At 54.3% G+C, this 21334-nt stretch overlaps 1 protein-coding gene across 4 annotated transcripts; it reads right to left on the bottom strand.

The window, feature by feature from the left end:
- Nucleotides 1-1572: 1572 nt before the first annotated feature.
- On the bottom strand, nt 1573-20107 carry LOC143389400 (uncharacterized protein C1orf159-like). 4 transcript variants are annotated; one of them, XM_077108346.1, is made up of 12 exons: nt 20078-20107; nt 12970-13121; nt 11965-12089; nt 11598-11694; nt 9742-11510; nt 9530-9605; nt 8209-8274; nt 6632-6766; nt 5903-5928; nt 5779-5809; nt 4363-4515; nt 1573-1631 (listed from the first exon to the last, which is right to left on the bottom strand). In XM_077108346.1, exons 6-11 carry the CDS (start codon nt 9573-9575, stop codon nt 4418-4420), a joined length of 402 nt encoding a protein of 133 aa, XP_076964461.1. In that variant the 5' UTR covers nt 9576-9605; nt 9742-11510; nt 11598-11694; nt 11965-12089; nt 12970-13121; nt 20078-20107; the 3' UTR covers nt 1573-1631; nt 4363-4417. The 4 variants fall into 4 exon arrangements, with proteins under 4 accessions (XP_076964461.1, XP_076964458.1, XP_076964460.1 ...); XM_077108343.1 differs by lacking the exons at nt 9530-9605; nt 9742-11510; nt 11598-11694; ... (1 more) ...; nt 12970-13121; nt 20078-20107 and having other exon boundaries at nt 8209-8614; XM_077108345.1 differs by lacking the exons at nt 1573-1631; nt 9530-9605; nt 9742-11510; ... (2 more) ...; nt 12970-13121; nt 20078-20107 and adding an exon at nt 4147-4218 and having other exon boundaries at nt 8209-8614.
- Nucleotides 20108-21334: the final 1227 nt, after the last annotated feature.

Genomic DNA, 21334 nt, shown 5'->3' with positions numbered 1-21334 from the left:
GGCTCTAGTCAACCACGGGGCAAAGGCCCGGGCTAGTGTCAGTGTTCACCCAGGGCTGAGGCTAGAGTGGAGGGAGGGTGAGGGGACTGCACCAAAGCCCGATGGGCCAAGCAGTAGCCAGTGGCACAGACCACCCCCTCGCCAGCTCACCTGAGCGCCCATTGTGAGTGGAGGAGTACTGCCTACTCCACTCCAGATGACCAACCTGGATCCCTCCAATGGATGTGGCCCTCCCCACCCTTTCTGTCACGGTCAGGCTCTCCTCCCACGTCCTGAGCTTTCCCTCCTTCTGCCTAGCACAGTGGTCGATTCACCAGTGATGCTGAACTGGGACGGGGCCTACTGCTAGCAAGAACCCAGGTTCTGAGGTTGGAGCCCACACACAGGCCTGTGGAAAGGGCACCCTGTGAGAGGGGCCATGCTAGGGTAAGGGATGCCCCTGCTCCTCGGGGGCCCGCCCACCTGCAGGCACCACTGACCACCTCAGTGGACTGGGCATCAGAAGCCCCTGCAGTGTTGCTCCCCAAAATCCTGGTGCTCAAGGACAAGACTCCCAGGGCCTGAGGGAGAGCTGGGGGGTGACGCCTTACCAGAGGGGAACCTGACCTCAGCGTCCCCATCTGCTCCTGGAGTGGAGAGAGATCTCAGGGCCAGGAAAGGAGGGGGCCCAGATAGGAAGCAGGGGAACAGAGAGCAGCTGGGGCCCAGGGAGGGGGTGGGGCCCAGAAGGAGGTAGTGACTAGAGAGGGACTGGCTCCCTGAGCAGGGTCGGGGGCTCCTGGGGTGCTGTGATCAGCCCCTGGAGCCAGTTGTGCGAGCCCAGTGACTCAGCATCACAAGCCCTCCAGGTAGTAGACTCCTGGCTGCCCTGAAACCTCCTCCCCAGGCTCCTGTGAATATTGCCACTGTGAGGTCACCGGGCTCCTCAGGGGACAGTCAGTACCCAGAGGCGAGTGTGACATTGAGGCCCAAGGAATGTACCAGGCCTTGCTGCAGAGGTGGGGCCAGAATCCCTGCCTTCCCCCACCTGGGCCTGGGGGAGTCCCACCCAGCAGTGAGGGGACTTGTCAGGCTGTGTCCAGGGCAGTGGATGGGGCACACCTGTTACCACATCATGAGTAGGCAAGCGAGTGAATGGGGTGTGTGCACCAGCACCCTAACAATGGCCGAGTGAGCATTGTGCATGCATGAAGTGTATGGGTGCGTGTGCGCACACAGGGTCTGCCTCACTCTCTCCTGTCTCCTCTCCCCGTACCCCTCACCCTGGGGGCTCCCTGGGCCAGGCCCTCACTCATCCCTCCCCACCTAATGTGGGTGGCAGATAGAGGAGCTGTCCTTGTGCAGGTGAGTCCAGGAGAGCATGGCCTTGAAGGAGCACCCTGAAGCCCATGGTTCACGGCTCTCCCACTTCCAGGGCCATGGGTGAAGCTGGTCTCCCATTTCTGACAATGCTGTACTTGGGGCCAGAGTGGAGAGGCACTCCAAGCCAGGGTGTGCCTGGTGCTGGTCATTCTGCTGACTGCCCACCCTCCCCGAGTTGCTGCACCTGAGGCTGTCTGCATGTCACAGTGGCTCTGCTGGCTCCAGCTGGGATGCTTTCACGCAGGCCCAGGTATGGATGGAGGCAGAAGCTGGAAGGGGAAGGTAGGCTCTGGGGTGGAAGGCACACTTGGGTCTGCCCTTTGCCCCACCTTCTGGGGCTGGCAACAGGCCTGGTCCCCAACCTCTGGAAAGGAGGCAGCCTGGAGAGCATTGTCCCTTTTGTACTCAGCAGTGAAACTGCAGTCCCCAAAGATCTCTTGATAGCCCCTGCTCAGAACCCCCATCTGCTGAGCCTGACTGATACATACCCCACTGAGGCTCAGAGCCCAGGCAGCCCCCAGACCCAGGCCCCATCTAACTGTGCACCCACCACCCGACATCACTCTCAGGTCCACCTGAGTCCTTGCTCAGCTGATCCTTCCCTGGTCAGCTTGGGCACCTCCCCCAGTGCTGCCCAGGGAATACTGAACGAGCAGGTAAGGGAACGAAGGGTGGGGGGCTGGACTCTAGGGAAGAATGTGCAGGGGGCTGTAGTGACCTCTGTTTCCAATTTTGGCCATGGGTGGAGGCGAGGGAGAGGTCCCAGGTCAGCATGAGTGAGAAGGGCCTGGGCAGGGGTTGCTCAGGATGACCAGAGAGGGAGGGGGCCTTCCCTGTCTGCCACACAATGTCCCTTCCTACCTGCCATCAGAAATCATGTTGGTGGGGCTGGGGTTGTGCCTCAGTGCCTGGCACCAGGTTTGACCCACAGTACCACATAAAAATAAATTAAATAATAAAGGTATTGTGTCCATCTACAACTAAAAAATATTTTAAAAAATCACGTTGGGGTCCCTCAGTCTGGCCAAAGCACCTGTCCTGCTGCAGGTACCTCAGGATGGCATGGCCCTGGGGAGGTCCCGGGTGCAAAGAGGCCCACTGGGTCAGACTCCCTCCTGTGGCTCTCGCTGCTCCTCATGTTCTGTCTCCAGGGTGGGGTCCTTTGTTCCCAGAACAAGGTGAAGTTGGGTAGGCCTACTGGGGGCCTTGTTCCCAAGCACTTCTCAGGTAGACAGACCTCAGGCTGGGCTTTCTGAGGCTGGATGGCAGCAGGTATCTGAAGACACAACCCCCAGTCCATATTCTGGGCAGAGGGGCTGGGGCAGGGCCAGGACTCTGGGCATTCCAAGTGGAAGGCACACTTGGGTCTGCCCTCCTTCTGGACAGACTCTCAGTGCCCAGGGGAGGGCCAGTAACTGCCCCGCTACAGCTTGCCCTCTTTGGCCAGTTCTGATGCCCATCAGCAAATGCCTCCATGCCCACCAGCCTCCCAAAGCACTGTCCACCTGTGGGCTTGAGGAGGGACTGCTGCCCTGGGCTCAAGTGGCCAGGACACGGGGGTTTCCCCAAGGGCGAGTCAAGCCCATAGACTGCTATTTGTAGCCTCATCCTGAGGGTTTCTAGGGTGTGAATGAGGCCTGGCAATCCCTGCCAGGTCTCCATGGCCCTGTCTGCATGCCCCTGCCAGGCCTGGCTCTTCTCCACAAGAGCCCAGAAGAGATGCCCACATCTTCCCATCTTGGGTCCCAAGGAACCTCGGGTGGCCCTCTCCAACAAGGGGATTTGGAGCAAGCTTTTTTTTGGGGGACACCATGAGAGCTGAAGGGGTGAATTCAGGGGTGGGCCCTTGGCAGGAGCCAGGCAGTCCCTGACTTGAGGCCCCCGACTAGGAACTAGGTAGTAGCACTCCTGGATCCTGCTGTCTCCCTGTCCCCTGCATATGGCAGTGGGGTGGGTGGTACTGGCCTGGAAGGGGGTGGCAGTCACACATATTTAAAAGAACAGATGACCCTTAGGGCCCTGAGAAGGCAGGGAAGGAGAAGCTCTGAATAGTTTACTCGACTTGACTTCAGATCGGCACCCCACCCTGTTGCTGGGCCAGTGGCTGGCCAGCCTCAAAGATCAAGTCCACCACTCGCGGATGAGGAGCTGCACACAGAATCACAGTGCCAAGAGCACAGCCACATCCCCAAGAAGTGGGCCAGGCTTGATGGAGATGAGGCAGGACACCTGAGGACAGTGACAGACCACTAAGTGCTGAGCCCAGCACGTAGGAGGCGGCCACCATCGAGCCTCCTCTACAGGAAGCCTTGGCTGATGGCCCCAGCCAAACTAGCCATGTGCAGGCTGTGTCTGGTGGCCTGGGATGGCTGGGACAGGACCACTGGGCAAGGGCCGCTGGCCAGCATGCCTTCCACGGGCCCAGAAAACCTGGGGATTCAGATGTGGAAGACCCATGTGTGGGCACTTCACTGTGGGTGCCCAGCCTGGGTGCCTGCTGGCCAGTGTGACCTGCCTGGGGTGCAAGGCCTGGGATGGGACAGCAGTGCCTCAGGGAACTCAGTTCTGTAGCTCCCGAGGGTGTGACTGTGGCCTCCCAGCCACCACGGGAGCCAGACGACCTGGAGGCCTCAGTCTCAGGCAGCTGGTTCACAGCTCCGATCTGCCTGCCGGCCAGGCCCCAGCTTCACTCCTCTCAGAGGGTCTGTGGGGGCCACTGGGCTGGGTGGTGCTGGAGGGGTCCTGCTACCCTGGTTTCTCCAGGTGAAAAGCAGCCTAGTGACCCCTGCCGTCTCCAACAGTTCTGGCTGTGGGTCTGGCTGTGGCCTGAGCCCCCAGTCTCACATCGGCCTGCTCCTGTTGGTCAAACCAAGCAGTGTGGGTGGAGCAAAAGAACTTTCAAGAACCCGTGGGTGGGTTCCCATTCAGCCTGTCACTCGCTGGGAGCCAGGTCTGGCCTGTCCCAAGCCCCAGTGACAAGGCCCTTTGTGGGGGGCTCACTGAGGGGTCCTCCAGCCTCCAAGCCGCAGGTAGTGCAGTCTGATCGGCTTCCAGGTCAGACGTTGCTGACTCGGGCCTCTGCTGTGGAGAAGGCAGAAGGGTCCGAGGCCCAGTCCAGGGGCCGCTCGCACCTGACATATCTTGGTTTTCGCACTGAAAGGGGTCAGAGATGAGCTGTGTCAGAGCCAGGGACAGAGGCTCAAGGATGGCAGAGGATGTAGCTGGAGGTGTGGGGCACCACAGGGGCCTGTTGACTCTGACCAAGGAAGAGACCAGGCGCCCCTGCCCGTCAAGAGCCAGTTCCTCCTGCCAGATGCCCCCGGGAGCCTAGCCTGGCTGTTTCCCATTAAACCCTGGGACCCTGCACCCACACATCTGGGCCTGGATCAGGGCCCGGCTGTCCCTTAAGACTAAGGTGCAGGCATTATGCATTTCTAGGACCATGTCCTAAGCCCCAGAGCCTGCAAGTGTGACCTCATTTGGGAAAAAGGTCTGGGAAGATGTGATTTAGATCTCAGATGAGACCCTCCTGCCTCAAACAGGTGGCCCTAACTGCCATGACCAGTGCCCTCCTCAGGGGAGGCAGAAAGAAAAAAGACATGAGGGAGCAGAGACAGAGGGGATGCAGCCACAGCCCAGGGAGCTGAGCCTAGGAGCTGAGAAGGTACGAGGGTCCCACAGACCTGGGAGCCAGTGTCCCCCTCTCCCACTCCTTGGTCTCTAACGTCCAACCTGGAGAGCTGTCAGAGCTCCTGCTGTCTAAGCCACCTGGGGATACTCTGCCATGAGGCCCCAGCCACTTGGGGTCCCTGTGCTCTTGCAGATGCTGTGGATGAGGCTGCTTCAGACCTGAGCCAAGTGCTGCCTGGAACAGGGTAGGCTGGGCCTTAGTTAGGAACTGCTCTGCCCCAGAGGAGAGGAACACGCTGCCTGTCCCCACCAGACCTCTGCACGGTGGGAAGAGCTTGGCCTGGGGAGGGAGGCTGGGTGATTCTGCTCTGGGCTCACAGCTGTGACTGTGGTCAGGGACTTAGCTTCACAGTCTCCTCTTATAGTGGGTCACAACTGGGTGGGGGTGCCTGGTGGGGCAAGACCCAGGGGCTGACCTGCTCCCTGTACCCTTCAAGCAGAGATGGACTTGAGCAGGGCTGGAGGAAGTGAGGGGAAGGTCTGCCCTGTGTCGGGTTCTCCTCTCTCAGTCTCAATACATGAAGAGGAAGGGACAGCACACAGCCATGTAGGCTGATGGGCACCAGGTGTGCCTGTCAAGCGCCTGTCCCTCCTTCATGTAGTGTCTCCTTGGGACCCAAGAGGTGGGCATGTGTGTCTAGGGGCAAACCTGTAGAGGTTCCTGGGTCTGGCATTTGGAAACCGGCCCAGAGACAAGAACCCCCGGGTGACACAACCTGCCTTTACCTGAGGACTGTGGTGGGGGAATCATTGCAGCCTTGAAAGGAGAGAGAGGCAGAGTGAGATCTTGGGTGCTCAGCATGGGACACGGAGCCCAGGATGCTCAGCCGGGAGGGTGCAGATTACTTACAACTTCGCCAGGCTGCAGGCCTGGGGCTACAGAAGAAAAGAGCACATCACCCTGGAGCCAAGCAGCTGCCTGCATCCAGTGAGGTCCACAGACAGGCAGAGGCTCTTCCCAGGATCCAGGCTGGATCTGGTACCACTTCCACACTCTGCCCAGCAGTGCCCTCAGCTGAGTCTCAGCTTGGCCACATTCATGGCCTTCACCTGGGGCAAGCCACTCAAGCATCCCAGGAAGAGCCACCTCCCAGAAACCTCCCTCCCACTTTCCCAGAGCATACAAGGCATGCTCCTCAGGTGGTTTCTCTGGCTCCAAGAACCCAGTATGGGGGACAGAGACCCCTCCATCCTCTGGGTTCCCAGAGGTGCTGCAGGTGAGGCAGTGGCCATCAGCCCCCAATTATGCATAAGGGCATGGGTGCCTCCACTGGGGTTCCCTGGGCCACCGGAGATGGCCACACCCAGGGTCTACTCTGCTCTAGGGATGGCCTGGAAGGCAGAAATGCTGGGTGGGCATTTCTGGGAGCTGACCCCAAGGCACCTAACTTGACTGGAGACCCCAAGACTCCTACCAGCATCAGAAGCCCAGTCTTGGACTCTCAGGACCTGAAGCTATAGTAGCCCCCAGAGGGCACCCAAATGTTGGTGTAACGTAGGCAGAGAGGGGTCCTGGCACTTACTCTGTCCCTTTGGGCACCATCTAGGCCCCTGAGTGGGAGAAGGAGGAGTGAAGTACCTTTGTCTCTCCTGTAGAAGACCCTGGGGAGCTTACTGGAGCACTTGAGGTAGAAGAACCCAGCCACAGAGAGGATGAGACCTGCGCTGACGAAGAACGTCCCCAGGAAGAGGGAAGCTGTCACGTGGGAACCCCCTGCAGGCAAATCAGCCGCTATAGTGGCCAGTCTCAACTGTGGCATGCCAGGGGCCCAGGGTCCATGCCCAACCCAGGCCACCATTCCTGAACACACCTGAGCCCTCACAGGGAGCAAGGGGCCAGCACACCTGGACATAGGCCCAGGCTTCCTGGGGAGAGGGAGGGGAAGGTGAAAGGGAAAGAAGCCTTCATTAATTCCATGCTCCAGAAGTTCAAACGCTAGGCTCCCCCTGAGACTGTGCAGGGTCAGAGCTCCAACCTGCAGCAGGTGCTTCTGCCGCACTCTACCTCTCAGGTGCTGGCAGCTGCTCCTTGCCCGTCTGAACCTGCTCAGTGTCAGGGCAGGATGGCTCAGGGCCAAGGACTGTGGACAAACTGTGACCATGGGATGGAGGAGATGCTTTAGGTGCCTGGGGAAGCCACTTTTTCACCCTGAGGCACAAGTGCCCTTGCCAGGCCCATGGCCTTGCCATCCAACTAGCCCTGTGCTATAGGAGGCCATGAGGTGTCAGAGCTGGCCCTTCCCTATGGGCCACTGCTCTGTGCTGCTGGCTTCTGCAGTCCAGGCCAGTGCTGGGCCTGAGGCCACCTTGGAGCTCAAACATATTTTCTGGGGAGGGGAAGGCCAGGCTCAAATTCCTGGGAAGAGCTGAGCCTCAGAACAGAACTCTGAACCTAAGATCTAGGACCCAGGTCCAGCCCAGGGCTGCTAGATGAGTGGCTGGGATGATGGTTCCCACAGCCTCTCAGGCACCTCAAGCAAAGGAGGCAACCTTGCTCTGGAGCTGGGCTATGGTGCCCCCCCCAGTGCTGGCCCCTCTCCCAGCTCCTGCCTTGTCCGGATCTTCCCTCTCACCTGGTCCCACCTGCCCCAGCCACTCCTAGCCACACTCCCACCCCTGGCCTGACCAGGCCCTCAACTCAAGTAGACTGCAGGCCAGGGAGAAGTGACTACCTAGAGACAGGGAACACCCCGAGGACAGTGCTGTGGCAGGCATTTCTGGTGGCCCATATGCCTGCAGTCTTAGAAGCCTATGCCCTGGAAAAACCACTGCGATGGGCAGACTCCTGCTGGGGCCTGAGGTCACAGGGGCCATGGCAGCCATGGAATGAGGCAAGGACCAGACAGAAGGTGCGGCTGAGAAGGCTTCCACCAACAGCCCTTCTGAGACCATGGAGGATATGGCACCCCCCCACACCAGGGCACACCCAGTACCTGCCACACTCAGCCCACAGACCTCAGCCTCATGAGCCACTGGATTCTCAGAAATCCCTACTTCATGGTCAGAGTCCCTGTCACAGAGGGCATGGCTGGGTCTGAAGTCTGATCGTGACCTCCAAGGTACCCTACAGCCCATCAGCTCTCAGGGTCTGTGCTGCCATGGCTCTAAGGAGCCTCTACCCCAGGCCTGGCTCTGGCCTGGTGAACTAAGACTTACCAAAATGTGGCCGTCCAGGCAGCCCTGTGCTTCTGTTCATGGGGAACTGCGCACCCCAGGCAGCAACTGTGGGGAGCAGAACAGAGGGGAGGCCAGGGCCAGGCACAGGACCCGAGAAAGACCCCGACACTGCCTGAATCTGAGACCAGACATTAGCAAGTCTCGCCCCACAGCTGTTCCTCATGGACATGGGACTCGGGAAGAAAGGGCTCCTGGGGGCTGTTTGCTGATGGATAGTGGTTCTGTGGGGACAAGGGCGGCCACTCCAGTTTCCCCAAAATTGGAGATGTGGACCCCTGTGAGAAGTCCAGGATCTGGGAGGAGTATGGGGGCAGCAATCTGGGAGACATACAGCTCCTGCACTCAGAGCTGTTATAGGTCAGCACCATCCCGTTCCTACACCGGATGCAGCTGGTGCTCCAGTCCACGTTCCAGCGTCTATAGCAGCCTACACAGAAGGCAGGCGGCTCTCAGTAGAGGCAGGATCCAGGCCAGTTCACTGTATCCTGGAGCATTTCTGTATCTTTTGAGTTTATAAATCAACGGTCACTCAAAAACACGGACACTGGAAGTTTGGGTGGAACAAGAGGCTCTAACTCCAGAGAAGAAACCAGCACCACAGGAAGCATGTCACTCTGGCCCCAGATTCCTCTGGAGGCCTGGTGCTGAGGAGGCCACAGCCTTCGCTGAACACCTTAAGAGACAGTCCAGAGGCTGGTGACGGGAATCTGAGATTAACAGTGTGGTGGCCTCATGCTCTGGAGGACTGGAGGCCTGGCCTCCACCTCCTGCCACCCAGGCTCAAGGACCACGGCTCCCCCAGGACCACTTCCTTCAGGGCATGCGTGCAGCTGCCTCAGGCACTCCACACTCACTGGACCCACTCAGGGCAGATACAACCCTCATCTGTAACTACTGCATCCTTGTACTGTTCCCCCGGGGTCTCCCTGCAGGATCAAGCCAAATTTCCATATCAGACTATCACTACCTGAAGTCCCACCCTCTCCCTGCCCAGGTGCTGGAGTGGCCTAGCTCCTACTGGCCAACAGCATGTGAGCAGCTGTCGTCCAGCTTCCTGTAAGGGTAGCGACTGGGTATTATCCCTGTACTTCTTTCCAACATTCAACACAGCACTGAGGCCAGAGACATAGGGTCCATAAACATTGATAGTGGGTGTTGAAAGCTAGCACTGGACATGAGCTGTATTGGGGCTAAACCATTCTTGTCCTCACCACTGAAGAGGGGCAGGCGGGGACAATGCCTACCATGGGATGGTGGCTTGGTAGCTGTTCAGGGGACTGCTTATGACAAAGTGGCTCACCTGGGCCACACAGGCCTGTGCTTGGGCATGTGGTTTTGGCATCCATCACGTCCACACAGCACTCAGGCTACTGGGCCTGGAGGGGTGACAACAGGCAGGCTCTGCAAGGGCCACACTGTCAGTCCACTGTGAGCATTCATGGCTCAGCGTCTTCTAGTCAGCAACAGGCTCCCAGCTTCCCCCTTGGCCTAGAAGCAGGTGAGGACACATACCTGCCCCTGCAAGAGCCCCACTCTGGGCAGTCTCCAGGGAAAACTTCAGTGTAGTACAGAATGAGCCAGGGAGATCCAATGCAGCAGGGTGGAGACTGGACCACTGACCAGACACATCTCAAGAGTCACTGATCCATTCTACCCCGTGGCCCTGGGCGCCCCTCCAAGGTGAGGATAGCACTGTCTGAGCTGTGCAGGGCATGAGGCCATTGAACACTGAATGACCACACGAACTGCCTGGGGCCCAGACCCACCAGACAGGTTCCACAGCAGCCTCCTCACTCCCAAAGGCCAGGCAGGAGGGGCCCTGGGAACCTGATCTGCACTGCGGCCTAGAGGTGATAGGACTCAGAATTCTGTGCATTTGAGAAAGAGCAAAAGCAGGTCTCTCTGACCTCCTCTGCCCTCTGTCCCTCAGGCAGACCAGGAGACCCCAAGGGAGAGGGCCTTGCCCATGCCCAAGGAGAGGAAGATACAGAGAAGAATCTTGACTACCCCACCTGGACAGATCCTGGTTCATGGCCATCAGATCACACTCTCCATCCAAGCACACTTGGTCAGGACCATCCCTCTTCCTCAAGCCTGCGCACAATCACTCAGCACCCCCACTTCTCTGGGACACGGGTTCCTTACGAAGGCTCCCGTGTATTGTAAAACTCACATTCAAATGCTGTCTCTCACACGTCTGTCCCTTGTCACAGGTGCCTCAGTCACACGGCTGAGGAAAAGAACACTTCCTCACCTACGGGGGTCGGAAGGTATCCAGCCCCACCTGGGGAGATGTCCCAGGCTGTGGGCGTCCATTCATGGGGTCTCCTCTCCCTGCCCTGAAGACCTCACTAGGGAAGTTGAGGTGGCCAAGGCCCCTTCTCCACAGGGTCTCCCTGGTCGGGCAGAGCTGCTCCAGCCTCAACCTCCCACCTTGTGGGCCACAGGGAGAAACAGGGCAGTCACCCCAGGAACTGCAGCACCAGTTCTAATGACACTGTCTTGAGAAAAGGGACACTCTCCTGGACCACGATGAATACTGGGAGGCTGGCAGGGCCTTGCCAAGGCTTGGCATGACCAACATACCCCCACAGGGAGGGGCACTTCACTGATGCCCTCTGCAATTCCACCAATGAATGCCCCTTGATGCTGCAGCTTGGTCTCAGACAAAGGGCCCAGGCCAGGCCAGCCATTCAGGGGAAATGAACTCATGCCCAACCCTTGAACCCACGTCCAATACACATGCTGAGCACTGGCCTTCACTGACAGCAGGGCAGCTGACAGACCTTGAGGAAGGAGGGTCCCCAGGTGTGACTCTACTGTCACTGCTGGGCCACTGTTTCCTGTGACTTTAGTATGGTGAATAGTGAGGGGCATCTGAGGAGTGTGAGTGACACAGGGCAGCATCAAGACCACACAGGAGGGGCCGAGGCCCAGTGGCTGCACCCTCACACTAGCCTTGTCCCGGTTAGTGAGGGACACCCCACCCTTTTGCCACCCGGCCCTGGCTCAGCTCTTCTGGACACCAAAGCTCAGCATACTGGAGTGTCACCAGCTTGGCAGAGCCATGATACCCCACTGTCGCTCTCCTGAGCAAATAGCACGTGGGCAGGCAGCTCCAGGCTGCATCTGCAGAGACCCTGTGCGCTCTACAGAAACAAGTAGGTCTGGCAGTCTTCTAGAAGGTAGAACCAAACAGCTACCGTATGGGGGCATGTCTGCTGTCCTCTTCAAGACACGAGCCCCTTGGACCCCAGCATGGAACTCCGTCATCCCTAGGGCTGAGTGCCAAGACTCCTAAGGTTAAAGGGAAGGGCCCACTGCCTCCCTGGAGGATGGTCACCTGGACATGTGACAGGAACACCAACCTCGCTTTCTGTGGACTTGCTGGCAACTCACACCAGAAGGCCAGCCAGGAGCGTGAAGCGTTGCAGTGCCATGCCAGGAGCAGGAGGACAGCGGGGCCTGTGAGAGAGGAGGGCAGTGCCAGGGACACAAGCAGGAAAAGAAGGGAACATGTCAGGGAGGTGGAGCCATAGTTGGAAGGGGCGGGGCTGCAAAAGGAGCAGCTCTGAAGTGGGGGGTGCCACGTGAGAAAGGGAAGGGGCTGCAATGCCAGTGAGAGTGCCCAGAGCTGGGGAGGACCTGGCAGGCTTGATGGGCTGTGGCAAGCAGGGGCATGCGCACAGGTCTCTGCCTTGTGAGGTCTGTGGGTGCGGTCCAGGGCACCCTTACCTGCCCCTCCAGGATGAGAGCTGCTGACATCAGCTCCTCACCCAGGTGCTCAGTAGAAAGCCTGGCCAGAGGGCGTGGAGTTCATGGGCCTGACCGTTGAGCTCTGCAGGCCCAGGGTCCAAGGCCTGTGAATCAAGACCATTAGGTGAGGCCTGCTCTTGGTCACTGTGAAGACCACTTTCCCAGCAAGGTGAGTCCAGAGTTGGTCAGAGGGGCATCCTGATCTCTCTCCAACAGGTTCATTGGGTTGGCGTTTGCAAATGAGGTCACTGCATCTCTGGTCTCCCAAGACCAGATGACACCTCTCAAGGTTCTGTTGGAGTCTTGGGCATTGTCACCCAGACTTTTTCCCCGTGGGTGGCTAGGTCCCTAGGGCAGGCAGACATGGGTCCAGAATAATGCTAGAGTTCAAAAAGTTCTAGTCCTGGGCAGAGGGATTCAGGGAGCAAACACATTGCAAGGAGACTTCTTCACCCTAACTCCTGTCACCTGACCATCATGGGGCTTAGTAGTCACACCATGTTTGTTTTTTGGTACTGGGGACTGAACTTGGGTGCTTTACCACTGGGCTGTATCCCCAGTCCTTTTTTTTTTTTTTTTTTTTGAGACAGGGTCTCATTTAGTTGCTGAGGCTGGCCTGGAACTTGGGATCCCCCCTGCCTCAGCCTCCCCAGTTGCTGGTATCCCAGGTCAGCAGGCCTGGCTTCACTTCACATTTGTAATGTAAGAGAGAGCATTAGCAGCACCCACCACACAACCTTGAAGTGATATCATTTGTACTACTTTTTTTTTTTAGTTGTAAATGGACATAATCTTTATTTATTTTTATGCAGTGCTGAGGATGGAACCCAGTGCCTCTCATGTGCAAGGCAGGCGCTCTACCACTGGGCTACAGCCCCAGCCCCCCATTTGTATTACTTTCAACAAATTTCACTTAACTCACAGGGTGATTCTCATGGCGTAACGTCACAGACACTGCTGGATACATATTTTCATGTTAGTTACCTCCAGGAAACTCTGCACTTAAACACAGCTGCGGGGTGGAAGCGGCACACTGTAGGACACTCTGGCACCAAGGACACTCTTCCACAGCAGCAGTCCCCACTTCCTTTCCAGGCAGGTCCTCAGGAAGAATGCAGAGATGCTCCAGTCTGAGGCTGGGGAATAAGGAACGGTGCTCTCTGACTGGCCTGGGGCAGTGGGCAAGTTCCCCCTTGGGGATCCTGGGGAGAGGACTATGGGGTCCACACAGCCCAGGAAGGCAAAGACTGAGGGCAGAAGTTCTGGTCCCTTGACAGGGAGGGGCCCATATCTGTCCTGTAATTTGCTTCATGCCAGATTCATCCAGGTCTGTTGGCAAAGTAACCACACGGTATGGTTCAGACAGTGTCCAGTCCTGCAGGATAGTTTTCTATGATGCAGGGTCCAGTGCCCTCCTGCCTACAGCAGTGCTTGCCTTTTCTGGAAGAGTGCCAGCGATCCACCCCACTAGAAGTGCACACTTCCTGAAATCTTCCTTCACAGCTAGTCCTCTTAGATGGTGCCCCTCACCTACAGGGTGTGGTCAAGTCTCACCCTTTCTTTTTGTCCATTTAACATGTGCTCAGTAGATCTCCCCATGCCCTGGGGAAAACTGGTGTCAGGGTCCCTTCTCACTTTCTGGGAAAGGTAACCAGGGCCAGGTCAAGTCACAAAAGGAACCAAAAGTCCAAGACTCCAGTCACACTGGCACTGCTTAGTCAGCTTTATTGAGGTTCAATTAGCACACAACAGACTTCGTCCACTTACAACACACAACCTGGGGGTTCTGGAAAACTATGCACACCATATATCTGTGAGCGCATATCATCAGGGCATCTGCAGTACAGCCCTCTGCAACCCTTCCTCCTGCAAACCCTGGCCTGGGCACCCACTGACTGGCTATCACCACAAATCTGCTTTTTAGAATTTCTTTTGTTTTTTTGGTCCCAGGGATTTAACTCAGGGGTGCTTAACCACTGAACCACATCCCTAGCCCTTTTTTGTATTTTATTTAGAGACAGGATCTTACTGAATTGCTTACTGCCTGGCTAAGTGGCTGAGGCTGGCTTTGAACTTGCAGTCCTTCTGCCTCAGTGTCCCAAGCCTCTGAGATTAAAGGCATATGCCACTGCACTGAGCTGTATTCTAGAATTTCTTATAAAGAGATCACTTAGCTTTGTGTCTGGCTATGTCACATGGCACAGGGCCTCTGGAAGTGCCTTGTTGATCTGCACATCTGTGCCTTTCAGTGGCTAAGTGGCACTCCACCCAGGGAGGCTGGGCCTCCTCTCCCTCACCACTGCCCACCCCTGTCTAGGGTGCCCCTCAGTCTTTCCCTGGCCTTGCAGTAAACCTGTTCTAACCACCTTCCCAGCCTTGCTGTACTTGTCTCTGGGCAACTGCTCTCCTCTTAGGCATCACTCCACAGCCACCTCAGCTACAGGATACTCCATTTGCTGAAGCTGTGTATACACAGCTAGAGGTCAGGCCACAAGAACCTGCTTCTGACAACAGTGTGGGCAGTTCTAGGTCACATGCATATCCACGTTTGAGACTCAGCTTGTCAGTTCACAGAAAAGGCTTGCATGAGTTCTGCAGGGAGGACTGGTCTTCCAACAATGTCAAGTCTTCCATTTAAGTGCTCTCCCCCATGCTAGGTCACTTCAGTTTCCCACAGCCAGTGCTCCGTGTTCTCAGTGAAGAGGTTTTGCATATCTTTAGTTAGAGTTACTACTAAATACTTTATTTCTTGGTATGATTATAAACAGAAAAGAATTTCTGATTTCATTTTCTAATAGTTTGCTGTTAATATGTAACAGAACAGTTAATTTCTGCATATAAACTTTTATTTCCAAGATCTTCGTGATTTTACTTAATATACTCAGCTTTTTAAAAAAATATTTCTTAGGATCTCTTCATAACCACATCACTTGCAAATGCAGTTTTACTTGTCCTCTATGATCTGATGAAACCAACTTGGTTTTTACTTCTGACCTTACTACCAAGGTAAGGGCTCCAGGCGCAATGCCAGCTGCTTGATTTTAGGGATGAAGTACTTCATGTTTTTCACTGCTAAGTACAACATCTAGTGTAGGTTTTCCACTGATGCCTTTTACCACACAGACAAAGATCCCTTCTCCTCCTAGTTTGCTAAGAGGTTTTTCCTTCATCATGAAAGGGATTTAAATGTTATTAAATGCTTTTTCAACATTTACTGGAGTGATCATGTGTTTTTTCTCCTTTTTAGTATGGTCATTACATTATTTAATTTATCACTGTTCGATGGTTTTAGCCAATGTAGTAAGAAAAAAAAAAAGAAAGAAAGAAAGAAAAGAAAAGAAAAGAAAAGCCATAAACATTAGAAAGACTCAGCAACTTAGTGAGGCCCTGTCTCAAAATAAAAAACAAAAACAGGCTGGGGATGTGGCTCAATGGTTAAGGACCCCTCAGGGTCAACCCCTGGTACAAAAAAAAAAGGTTTAGAAAGGAAAAAGTAAAACTGTCTCAATACAGATGATACAATTGTTTACATATGATCCTAAGGAATTTACAAAACAGAACAAAACAAAAAACTCCACTGTAACTCACAGAACTCTGTGCTCTACTTGATAACTTTATTTCTAATGAGCCAAAGGGATATAAGGAACAATTCTGAGGGTGCTCTGCATGCACACTGGGGCTGAATAAAGAAGGAAATGGGCTGCAGATGGTGGGCAACAGGGTCTTACCCAGAGTGGCAACAGCCTAATAGCATGTTCCAGGTTAGAGATTACAGACACATAGATCTGATTGTGTAATCAGATCTATCAGCAAGTCTGTCCACTGAGGTCCTAGAAGCAAAAGTAGTACCTGGGCCTTGATTCTCATATCTACCCCTCCCTCCCTCTCCCTCCCTCCCACCCCTCCTCTTCCTCCCCCTCTCCCTCTCTCTCTCTCTCTCTCTCTCTCTCTCTCTCTCTCTCTCTCGGTGCTGGGGATTGAACCCAAGGCCTTGTGCATGTGAGGCAAGCATTTTGCCAACTGAGCTATATCCCCAGCCCCCTAGATTCTAGTTTCTAAGACCACCTTCCAATCTTAGGAATGAGAGCTCCCTGGAGAAGTGGCTGATTCTGGGTCTAGGGCAGGAAACATAGGAGTATGAGCCCAAAGTACCTTATAGCATGAGAAAGAAAGTGCTCAAAAATCAAAAAAGACAGTAGCCAGATGAAAGTGCCCCAACAACAAAGCTGAGACTACACAAGCAGAAATATACGGCCGAGCCCCAAACCACAGCCAGTGCACAGTGCCACACTGGTGACAATACTTGAACCACGGCCAGTGCAGGGCACGTTCACGCTGGCGACAGTGCATGAACCACAGCCAGCGCAGGGCACGTCCACACTGGCGACAGTGCATGAACCACAGCCAGCGCAGGGCACGTCCACACTGGCGACAGTGCATGAACCACAGCCAGCGCAGGGCACGTCCACACTGGCGACAGTGCATGAACCACAGCCAGCGCAGGGCACGTCCACACTGGCGACAGTGCATGAACCAGACAGTGGAGGGCACATCCACACTGGTGACAGTGCATGAACCACAGTCAGTGGAGGGCGCGTCCACACTGGCCACAGTGCATGAACCACAGTCAGTGGAGGGCGCGTCCACACTGGCCACAGTGCATGAACCACAGTCAGTGGAGGGCGCGTCCACACTGGTGACAGTGCATGAACCACAGTCAGTGGAGGGCGCGTCCACACTGGCCACAGTGCATGAACCAGACAGTGGAGGGTGCGTCCATGCTGGCAACAGTGCATGAACCACAGCCAGCGCAGGGCACAACCACACTGGCCTCGGTGAATGAACCACAGCCAGTGCAGGGCACGTCCACGCTGGTGACAGTGCATGAACCACAGACAGTGGAGGGCACGTCCACACTGGCCTCAGTGCATGAACCATGGCCAGTACAGGGCATGTCCATGCTGGCAACAGTGCATGAACCATGGCCAGTGCAGGGCGTGTCCATGCTGGCGACAGTGCATGACTGATGGCCAAATACAAAATGAAAGAGACACTCTTTACAGAGGAATCCTAGATAGCATCCCCAGCATGGGCTGGACAGAGACTCACTGTAAGACAGCAGGGACAGGGGAAAGGAGCAACTCTGCAGCAGAGACACCTACAAACACCATCTCAACCAGGCCAGGGGTAGTCTGTGGACGTCAGAGATGCCCTAAAGGGGTGTGATGGGATCAGCACCTCACCTGATCACCCCTGGTGCTCCTTCAGTCTGCCATGAGTGACGTGACAGTCCCTCATGTCAGTCCACCTGAGGAACCCAAACAGATGTTCTACAAACACCCCACCAAGCCTCTTCAGATCCTAAGAATTCACCAGAGAGTGAGACACAGGCACAGCCTGGGGAAGACACAGCAGCCAAACACAATATGGGGTCCTGCATAGGGCCCTGGAGGGGCAAAGCTGGGGACATGCACAGTGAAGGGCACCAAGGTCAGGTGAGCCCGTGGTTATCTCAGGGCAAGTTCGAACAAGGTCAGGTGAGCCGTTATCTCGGGGCAAGTGCATCTGTTCCAAAATAAGAGTCTAAATCTGTTCCAAAATTTAAAAAAATGTAAATTACACTATTGATAACATGAATAGGCAGTTCAAAGAATGGGACTCTGGAGGCCAAGGCAATTTAGTGAAGCCCCTCAAAATCTTAAAAATGATTGGAACATAGCTCAGTGGTAAAGAGCCTCTGGGTTCAATCCCCTGTAGCCAAAAAGAAAAAAAAAAAGAGTGTGGGGTGTTAATATTTGCAAGACAAATACTACCTAACAAAAGCCCTGTTTATAGAATACAGAAGAGACTGTAACAACTCAGTAATAAAAAACATGATGAAGCCTTATGAGACACTTCAGAACAGACATCTGAGCACATAATACACAGAAGAAAAGTGCATGCCACCATCACACCATGGGAGATGAATGACGGACACCAGGCACGTGGATGGTGGGGATGCAGAGCTGAGGAACTGCACACCTGGCCATGGCGGTGGCACTCCTGCTTGTCTTCCCAAGAGAAAGAAAAACACATGCCCACAAAAACGGTCCAAAATTGCACATAACTTCTTTAGCCACACCAGAAATACACCCATATGGCTGGGTGGTCGGTGGCACAGCTGTAGGTGGGATGGGACTCCATGACACTACAGAAAGTGGTCAGGTCACAAACACTTGCTGAGACAGGGTCCTGAAAGGCTTGAAAGGCAACCTCAAGGGATGACAGGCAGGTTCTACATCTGACAGGAGCATGGAGTAAGTGGGTGGATGTGTATATCAGAACTCATGGAACTGGATACAAGACCTGTGTCCCTCACTGGACATAAATTACACTTCAACAATTAACTAAATGCAGTTCATTTTCTACTTTGAAAATCTCAAGATCAAGCTTTCAACAACAAACTTAGCAACCCAGATAGGACCCGAGAGTAGCCCCTGCTCCAGCTTTCTTGGGCAGGCCTGGCTCTCCAAGGAACCCCATTCCCATGATGAGGATTCATGGTGCTGGTGAACTTGTTGACAGCCAACTACAGGAGAGTTAGGGGACAGTACTGGTTGCTCCATCATGGTCCACTTTGAGAAAAAGGAAACTGAACTCAGGACTAAGTCACAACTTTGGCCATCTGACTGGTGAAACAGGCTTGCTGGGTGTTTCAAAACCAAAAACTTGGAGACCAAAGTCAAGGAAGTCAAAGGGCCAAGGAAAAAGCAGCCAATATTTTGACCCTTGTCCTCTAAGGTCAGCCAGGACAGAGAATGACGGGACCCTTCTCTGGGTCCTGCAACTCTAGTGAGTCACTCCATCTGCTGATCAGGGAGATGGAGAGGACCCTAGAGAACAGAGAGCTCGGAACCCTCCTGATCTAAAATTCCATCTTGTGCTTTGACAGAGAACAAGCGCTGTCAGCCATCTGATGGACTGTAAAAAAAGAATTCTAGACCTCTGGTGTTGCTGCCACCAGAGCAGGGCTGGACCTGGGGCCTATCCAGGGTGTCTCCACACTAAGGGTGCCAAAACCTCAGTGATACGGTGGCAAGAGGTTGTTCTTTAAACAAGCTACCTGATAAACCCAAGTTAACAGGGAGAACAATCAGGACGAAGGGGGTGGGGGGCTGGAGGTGCCTTTGGCACACAGGGATGCTACCTATGGACCAGATAGCTCAGGTGACTACCTGTCAAGATGTTTGCTTACTTGGCTTTTGGGAAGAATATTGGGAGCAGGATGTGTCAGGAAAATAAAATCCAGATCTCGTTTCCTTCTGCGAGCTACTAAAAATAAAGTAGCCATTAATCCTGGCCCAACACAAACTATTGGTCAGTAGCTCTTAGCAAGAAATAAAACAGGACAATGAGGTGCGCTGTGAAACTTCCTTCCCAGCCTTGACCGCCCAGGCTGGGCCTTCAAGCAAACACTGTCTGCCAGGTTTTCACCAGAGGAAAACCGTGGGGGCAGCGGTAGGGCTCAGCAGAGCTCCCACGGCCTAGCACGTGTGAGGCCCAGGGTTCGATACCCAGCACCACAAAAACCAACAACACAAACAAAAAAACGCGAAGAAGCCCCTCTCACTTCCGCCTTCCCGGTATACAACACTAAGACAAACGACAACAAAAAGGACAAGTCTGACACCTTCACATCTGCAGGGCTCTGCAGCTCAGAATTCAGCCAAGAGGTGCGGGGGCATTTGCCGACGTGCAGTAAGAAACGCGTCCATACCCGGCCCAAGCTGCACGCTGAACGCCGCTTCAGCGTAGTGGACCAACAGAGCTGGAGACCCGAGTCGCTGACCGCACTACTGGGCAGCCCCGGGACCCAGGGCCGCCCCCGCCTCCTCGGAGCCCGCGCCCTGCCGGCTCCAGGGCGCCTCCTAGCAGCCCTCTGGCCCTGCGTCCATCTGTGCGCCCACCGCACTTCCTCCCGGCTCCTGGGCGAGGCGGCGGCGGACTGCCGGGCACTGGGGGAGTCCGCTGGGCCTCAGGCGGCCCGCAACAACCTCTACCTCCAGGTCTTTGTCCGGCCTGCGGCCCCCTCCCGCCCCAGCCCTTCACTCACCCCGCGCCCCCGGGTTCCTCTTTCGTACCCCCCGCCCTGCGGACAGCGACGCCGCAACACCTGGGACTTGTAGTCTCTCCTCCGCCCCCTCCCCGGCGCAGGCGGGTGCGGCTTCTGGAAGAAGACTACAACTCCCGGCAGCCCACGCAAGAACCCGCTTGCCGGGTGGATCCGTCCAGAATTCTCGCGAGACTTAGGGAAATACGCGCGGAGTGCTATGGGAAATGTAGTCCGTATGACTGGGTCCCGGGCGGGCAAAGAAGAACTACATTCCCTAGGATCCCTCGCGAGGCGGCTGTCGTGGGTTGGAAAAAAAATAATCCCAACATCCAGTTCTTAAAAGAAAACATTTGCATCTGAGAATAGAATTTGACACGTTTTCATGGTGTTAAAAAAATAGCTTTTAATGTTCTATTTCTCATGAACAAAGACAGAGTGTGTACTACCAAAATGCAAGAATAATCTCACAAAGGTGAAGACAAGGGCTAGAGGAAAACAAAGTTGTAACATAGGAGACAAGCAAAGGGCATTGACAGGAGGATAGTACATGAAAATACCAAAATGTCAGATATGTGACATATGCAATGTGTAGTCCATATTGGTATTAGTGTGGTCTAAGACTTGTTGAGGGTTGTCATTGGTTAGATTACTTGCTAGCATTTTTATCTTTTAACTAGGAGAACAGAATACTAGAGGAGGTCTGGTTTCTTGCCTCTATTCACTCTCTTTAGAACTTCTGTATGCTAATGCTAATTAAGGATATTTAATTTCTTCCACAGAAATGTTATTTGGGGCTATCCTCAGAATAAAACAACAACAAAAAGGGAATAATTATTTCTGAGGAGGGAGTAAAAAATGAGATTAAGGAGAAGCTTTAAGTCTTAATCTGCACATGTACTTAATGCTATTTTAAACAGTACATATAAATTTTATACACTCTTCAGGATGTGAAAGTTTCATAGTCTAAAGCAGTGAGAAATGTCATTTTCTTAAAACAATAGATGGATATGATGGAGGTATAGTAAAATCATTATAGTACATTATATAAAATCATTTATAGATAGAAAAAATATAGACTATTGTTTGGGCATAAATTAATTTTTCTACTAATAGTATTTCTGTAAAAATAAAAAGTAAGCCAAAAGAAAAACAAAGATAATTCTATCTTTTTACTATAACTACTTAGAAGGTAGGGGTCTGATTATTTTGGGGGGGTATTTTCCTCAGTGCTGGAACTGTTACTTGTCAAGTGTTGGT

The sequence above is a fragment of the Callospermophilus lateralis genome, unplaced genomic scaffold, assembly GCF_048772815.1.
Source record: "Callospermophilus lateralis isolate mCalLat2 unplaced genomic scaffold, mCalLat2.hap1 Scaffold_578, whole genome shotgun sequence".
Lineage (NCBI taxonomy): Eukaryota > Metazoa > Chordata > Mammalia > Rodentia > Sciuridae > Callospermophilus > Callospermophilus lateralis.
This window is presented reverse-complemented; position numbering and strand designations above follow the sequence as displayed.

Bases quoted from the DNA above. Each gene is read 5' to 3' on its own strand.
- LOC143389400 (XM_077108343.1), bottom strand. From the start codon at position 8,398: ATGTCCATGAGGAACAGCTGTGGGGCGAGACTTGCTAATGTCTGGTCT. The intron at 5,929-6,631 runs GTACTTCACTCC...TTTCTTCTGTAG, and splicing joins CTTCTACAGGAGAGACAAAG to CCCCAGGCCTGCAGCCTGGC. The intron at 5,810-5,902 runs GTAAGTAATCTG...TCTCCTTTCAAG, and splicing joins GCCTGCAGCCTGGCGAAGTT to GCTGCAATGATTCCCCCACC.